Source organism: Chelmon rostratus, chromosome 8 (genome assembly GCF_017976325.1).
Source record: "Chelmon rostratus isolate fCheRos1 chromosome 8, fCheRos1.pri, whole genome shotgun sequence".
Lineage (NCBI taxonomy): Eukaryota > Metazoa > Chordata > Actinopteri > Chaetodontiformes > Chaetodontidae > Chelmon > Chelmon rostratus.
In genome coordinates this window covers 6,447,049-6,454,074 of record NC_055665.1, presented here as the reverse complement: position 1 = coordinate 6,454,074, position 7,026 = coordinate 6,447,049, and the positions used below count along the sequence as shown (strand labels likewise).

At 39.2% G+C, this 7,026-nt stretch overlaps 1 protein-coding gene across 1 annotated transcript; it reads right to left on the bottom strand.

Annotated features, from left to right (window-relative positions):
- Nucleotides 1-1,349: 1,349 nt before the first annotated feature.
- On the bottom strand, nucleotides 1,350-6,763 carry LOC121610918 (lysosomal thioesterase PPT2-like). The gene is made up of 8 exons (XM_041943240.1): nucleotides 6,455-6,763; nucleotides 5,373-5,526; nucleotides 4,250-4,345; nucleotides 4,039-4,146; nucleotides 3,850-3,933; nucleotides 3,673-3,757; nucleotides 2,822-2,876; nucleotides 1,350-2,650 (listed from the first exon to the last, which is right to left on the bottom strand). Exons 1-8 carry the CDS (start codon nucleotides 6,617-6,619, stop codon nucleotides 2,507-2,509), a joined length of 891 nt encoding a protein of 296 aa, XP_041799174.1. The 5' UTR covers nucleotides 6,620-6,763; the 3' UTR covers nucleotides 1,350-2,506.
- Nucleotides 6,764-7,026: the final 263 nt, after the last annotated feature.

The following is a 7,026-nucleotide window of genomic DNA, read 5'->3' as shown; positions in this document are numbered from 1 at the left end:
CTGTGCTCGGTGCAGGTGTACTCGTTTGAACACATTTTAGCCACACGTGTCTCCATTTTTGGCATATTTCCAGCACTAAAAGCATGCCGAATTAGCTACCAGCAGTTCTTCTTTGCAATATAGCCACGGGTGTACTGACAGCTTTCACTGGTTTACTTAAATACTGAACTAAAACGTAAAAATGTGACGATTCTCAGGCAAGTTCTGAAGCGTCTTTTCTCTACGATTTCTAGGTGGATTTGCGGGCTTTTATGCACGATGAGTATGATATATAATGGCATCCCTAAGTGAAAGTCACACTGAGTGATATCAATATGTGTTTTATGACCATATTAGAGCCATTTTTCACTCAAATTCATCTCACACAGTATGTTTGCCTCTCCTTCAACTCTGCTGCGCCCTCCTGAGGAGGCTTTTGGCCTTGTCCTGTAGAATGTCCATGTCCATTACAGTCGATATCCTGTAATTTCCTGATGGTTAAAATGAGTGATGAGTTGAATTACTGAGGAGCACAGTGAACGTTTCATTCTCCACCTACCCCTGTAATGATAATCCCGTCCAAATGGGGTTTAAATCATGTGATCAAATGTAGTTCTTCTGACTTAATACCTAAAATTATAAAGTGTCTCTCTCTGTATTTAACAGTTCTTAGTTGCTTTTTTGATATTTATGACTTCTTTGTATAGTCATGATGCCTAAGAATCATCCGATCATATGCATGTCCTGCTGATGTGAAAGTTCATCCTGTGCATGCATTGAAAGGTAGAGCATATTGATATTTTTCCTAGTTTCCCAGTACAAAAGACATAAAGTTTGGGGCAGCATAAATCTGTTAAAAATGAAGGTGATTTTTGCATTCAGCCTGTTTTCCTACACAAATAATATGCCACAAATTCAACTAGAAATGGATAAGAAGTGGAAGTGAATGGGAAACATATCATATGTAAGTGAAATATATCATTACATACATTTTCCTTTTACCTCTGAAACCACAGCTCAACCCCTATGAATCAGTTAATTAGGGAAAATCAATCGGCTTAATTGACTGATCACAAGCCCTATGCTGCTCTGATCTAATCATGTGTGAAGGGCAAAGGCATCAGCATGTACCCTACAGTCAGGGGCTGAACATAAACAGTAAATCAGCCTGAATGTGTTAAAAAGACATAAAACATAGAAGAAAATCAATGAAAGTAGCTGACTTTATATCATTCAAAATGTTTTGTTTAATGAGGCTACTTTAATTGTTCCTATGTCGACTCAGTTTTGTGAATTATACGTTTGGGCACAAGTGTCTGTCAAATGAATGTGATGGCTGAATCTCAATCAAAAATCAACATGCATACCAATAGGTTCTTACAAAACACTTTAATACAGATACGAATTACAGCACTTCAGCAGTATCAATGAACATAAAATTGCATCAAGCAGAAACATGCAGCAAATATCACATTTAACTGAGCTGCTCTCTGAAGGTTGAGACTCTCCATTATGATGCATCTGTGGCAGAAAAGCCGAAAAGTTTCCCCCCAAAGAGACAAAGCTGTTTCCATTGCACTGTGTTGCTGTGAGAATTTACTCTTTAAAAACCGGCAAAGTACCGGAAATGTCCACCAGAGGGCAGCGTATGATTTGCCTTTGCTCCTTGATCATGTGTCATGACTCACTGAGTCCCCTCAGACTGTTACCCGTAATATTTTTTATTTACCATTTGAGGATGTTTCCTTCAATTCAAAAATTCAAAAATTCAAACCACGAAGAATGTATTTCCACAGATTCTTGGTTGTATACAAAACCCCTTTTTTTGCTCAAAAGAAAGAAAAAGCAAGTAAATATTTACTCAATTTAAAAACAGTTTCGAATACAAATTCTAAACACAAAATGCATCATTGAAAAATATTAATGCTAATTGATCCTTATCTAATTTGTTAGTTTAGCAGCTCTGTGATGATGAAGAAAAGACTCACTGGCAGCAAACTGAGCGCAATGATTGGACGATCCGTCGCCAACCTGGGAAAAATGTTCTGTTCTAAGGCACAGTGGTGCTTTGACCTAAATGAACCCATGTATCGTTCCTTCTTTGATTCCCTGGGTTGTCCGTAAATATCACAAAAAACAAAACAAAAGACTTGAATTTTCTGTTTTCCCCTTTTGGTTTTGACACAGACGAAGCACAGTTTTTTTTTTTTGTTTTTTTTTCCAATTCCATTTTGAGAAGGGAAAATCTAAGAATGGACGATACATGGGTTGAAATGCTCCACATGCCTTCAATGATGATGCTAACATGCTGATGCTAAGCAGGTATAATGTTTACAGTGCTCACTATCTTAGTTAAGCATGTTAGATGCTAATAATTAGCAGTAAACACAAAGTTCATTGCTTTTTTTCTTTGATTTACAAAATAACTGCACACCTTTGGACAAGCATGAGCCCTTTTTTACAGTATTCACAAGCATAACCGTGTGTTATTTTTGATCTCTTTCTGTCGAGTATCACCTTGTTGGTTTCATGTGAGCCACTTCTCTATGCAGGTCCTGAATACTGTGAAGTTGGAGTGCCAATGAACGTGCTTCACCCCAGACTGAACGCACACCGACACGGCCCTGCGAGCCACCAGCGTCTTCAGCCCAAACGTGTCGTTCTTGTAAAACTATGAGTGGGACAGAAGAAGAGAAGGATGGCTGAGTGCATGACAGGAGGGGAGAGAGATATCTGCCGTTAGACAGAGAGGGTTTCCGCTCCACACATGTAAAACATTTTACCACAGGTGAAAGGTTTGGCCGAGCTTGAGCAATGAAACATACATTAGTTTGCAACTTACCTCCTGGTTCCTCATTTCTACAACATTTTCGTTGCTGTCATAGAATCCAAAGTGGCTGTGAAGGAAAGAGGAAACAGTCGGTCCAGGTGAAGAGGTTTTGAAACGTCTGCTGCTATTTTGACCAAACGGTTCACTCAACACACACAAAATCCTGTTTTTGCTTTTGAGGTTTGGTTTAGTCACTTAAAGTCCTCTAAGCAGACTCCTCAGGCTGCCAAGATCCAGAGGAGAGACAAGAGATGCTGATAAAAATATTTTAGGACTGTGGTAGACTCTTCATCCCAGGGTTTTGCCTCTCAGGCTGCACAGAGGTTACTGCTCTACCCTTTGATTGGTGGAGATGGTAGCTGCAGCCTGAGAGGCAGACTTTCAGGCAAGACTCAGGGTTGTAAAAATACCTCCACTAAAATATTCCCCTAAAAAACACAATTTAACAGCAATTTAAAAATAAGGCAGTAAAAGACAGGAGCTAATACAATATTTATCTATAATAAAGTATAGTATTTTGAATGTGATCTAATACTTTAGATCACATTCAAAAGAAACTTTAAAGTAGCTTTAGTGTATTCAATTTCTTATTTTTGATTAGAATTATTTTTATTTGAACAGCCGCATAATAAATTTGTTCATATATATATATATATATACATATGAATGCAAGAAAAAGTTCAGAAAATTTAAAGGTTTTGTTTTTTTCTTAATGTGAGATCCTGATGTGTTCACTGCAGTTTTCTTTTTCTGTCTTTACACCTCAAGCTGTTTCTCCTCTGAACAATAAATGCATCATGGACACATTCAAATGGAGACTAATCACGGTGTGTCTGTGCATTTTAAAGTGATGACGGTGAAACCTGGACTGCCATGGTGTGATGACGCCATCATCCGGACCTCCAATCAGCACGAGCTTCTTGATGCGCAGGAAGTTCGCCCTCCACGCTGAGGAGGTGAGATGGAGAATTTTCCTTTATGATGCACATTTTCACCGTACAACCACAACTTTGGAGTATGACAGCAATTCACTCCATTACCTTTCATGTTATTGTGAGGTGTGTCACCGTCGAGCTTTGCCAGAAAGCTGTTGCCCTGCCGGTAGCGGGACATGTGGTGAGGGTCTGTGGAGAAAACATATCTGCTGTAGCATCTTTTCAAGGGAGAACGGCGTGAATCATGTGCAGGTTCTCCTCAGGTAAAGTTGATATGACCTCCCTCATTCTCACCTTTCCAGTAGTCACAAAGAGACACCTTTTGTCCAAGTCTGTTGTAGCAAATACGAAACACTGTCTTCTTCACGCAGTCTGGAAACACCCACTTCAGGTAGTCTGTGTCTGTGGAGGGAGAAAAATCCAGTTTTTAAAATCCCAACAGAGAGGCCAACAATGCCATCATTCCCTGGAGGTTGTGGGCTGTTACAAAATGAAGCTCTCTGACCTCCGTACTGTCCAGCCTGTGGCGATGACAGCGAAATGAAGGTGTGCACGTTGTGGTCCGGAGTCGTGGAGAGAAGCGCTCGACATATTAGACCACCTTAGGAAAAGAAAAAGGAGTCACAACATTAAGAGAGTTCAGACAAACCGGTACATAGCATAGCATAGCATAGCATAGCATAGCATAGCATAGCATAGCACAGCATATGATCTTATACAGTGATTCCTGCTATTGTTTAATCCCTTTGTAGAGGCCTGTCAGCTAATTAGCAATTAGCATGTACAGCTAATGATGGGAATATATTAGGCTGATTTTTGTTTTCTTGTTATTGTACCAGTTCATTTTTACAACACCACTGTTCTTTTTCTTCTTCACGGTATCTCACCCTCTGTGATTTTTAATCCCTTTCATTGAATTTGTTGTCCAGTACTGGTTTCACATTAGGCTTTTTTTTCATATAAGACATGTCACAGTAAAGCACATGTGTAAATAAAAAAATCATGTGCTGTTCATGTTGGTTCATTATCACACTGTTAAGGCTTCAAGGGGCTTATTATGAAAAATGAAAATTATTTTCCAACCTGAGGTTAAAAATCCTGTTTGTAAACGTTTACTGCATCTTAACTTTTGATTAAAAGAACATGCATAAGACACAGAAACATAAGCTGCAGCTCTCGATATGCTAGAAATGTGGAAGTGGAAGTTGGAGGTCTGTGGTGTATAGATACTGTTACTCAACTTTAATGTGTGTGTGTGTGTGTGTGTGTCTGTGTGTGTGTGTGTACAAAGAGAAGGAGAGACCTTGTATTTTACTCTGTATGCTGTATATTCCTACATACGCTCATGCTGGTTATTTTGTTTAAGCGACCTTCAGGAAACTGACACTCTGTCCTCTTTGTCCTTGTTATCATCTTCTACAAACTATACAACATCCACATTTGTCAGACGTTATCTCACAGTGAGAATTTATCTTGTTCTCTCTCAGACTGAGCGACGCCTCTCTTCTCATTTATCACATCATTGCTTTTTATGCTTTTTTTGGTTTTAACACTGCTTCTGGGGTCACCACAGGGCAGTTCTCCACTGGTTTCCCACTGTCTGGTTGGTTACCAAGTCATAACCTGACCTTGTGAGAAGCACAGAAGATTGACACCATCAGGAGCCTTCCTCATGATGGAGTCGATGGCTTTCCTGAAGCCTTGGACCTGCGTCCACATTGGCTTCAGACTGGCCAGGTTGTCATACAAGTCGATCACTGTCACCTTGGTGCCTGGATGCGTCTGGGAACAGAATTAAAATACAAACTGAGTAGCAGAGGAAGAGCAGATTAACAGAACCACAGTAGTACTGATTAAATCAACTGCCAGCAAACTCTCAGCCTGATAATGTTATCAGCCAACAATCACAAAAGGGATGCTGAGGAACAAAAAACGACAGAATCATCACCTTGAAATTGACTGCCTTCACAGGAATCTGTAAAAACTACTGTAAAGTTGAATTAATGCCCAGCTGAGGGTCAAGACTGAAATCTGACCTCTCACTTTACAATGTTAAATCTCAAATATGAAAAGCAGGTTTATCAAGCGTTTCTTTGAATAAAATACATAAAGGTTCAGCAAAAACAGGTGAACCAGACCGACATCATTCATTGGTGGAATCATACATCATACAAACATCATACATCATCTATATACCTGTTTGTGTACTTTCAGGTACTTGAATGTGTCCATTTTATGCTACTTTATACTTTTACTCCTTGTCAAAGGGAAATATCGTGCTTTTTACTCCACTGCATTTATTTAATAATATTAGTGACAAGAAACTTTGCAGCTTCAGATTATTAATACACAATATAATCAACTCACACACTGTGATGCATTATTAGAGATTACTGTAAAATACTTTTTACTAACACATCATTATTCATAATGCAATAATGTATTGTAATAAATGTGAAAGAGCCATTCTGCATGATGAGTACTTTTGTTGCGTTAGTTACATTTTGATTACAATACTTTTGTACTTTTACTTAAATAGCCTTTTGAATGCAGGACCTTGACTTGTAACAGAACATTTTACACATTATGTTCAAGAAAATAATAAAATAAGGTTTTAATACCGATTGGCTGCAATGAACTTCAGAAGTCTCTCCCAAAATTAAACTTTTTTCTATGTTTGCACATGGTCGCGATGTTTAAGATGTCCTACCTTGCTTATGTAGAGAGACAGCGTTTTGAACTGTTTTGGTCCATCAAAAATGCCATGAACAATGATGACAGGCTTGTACCCGACAACGCAAACTCCTGCCAGCAGCAGCAGCAGCAGCAGCAGCAGATGCAGCTGCTGCTCCGGTGATCCTCGGCTGATCTTCATCCCAACAGGTGAAACCTCTGGTCGAGCAGATTGATCCAGAGGGGGAGCCGCAGAGAGACAGACTTGCGTCAAGGGGGGTCAGATCTTTAACAGCGCTGATGGGTAATCATCGGTCCTTTTCAACTTTTGCTTTAACTTGGAGAGCATGCGCGCTTTCTTCCCCCTCTTCGGTTTTCTTTAGGTGGTGCTTAAGATCACATCCGTTTTCAACAGCCAGTTACACATCATCTATAGCACTGCCACCTAATATCACCAATACCACCTAATGCTTTAAGAAGCACGATAGTCTTTATTACGGCAATGTAAAGTTTGTATTATAAAACAACAACAGCAATAATAATAATAGTAATTTAAACGCATTTTTCCTTGCCTTTATTATTTCTAAATATTCAGGTGGAAAATTTTAA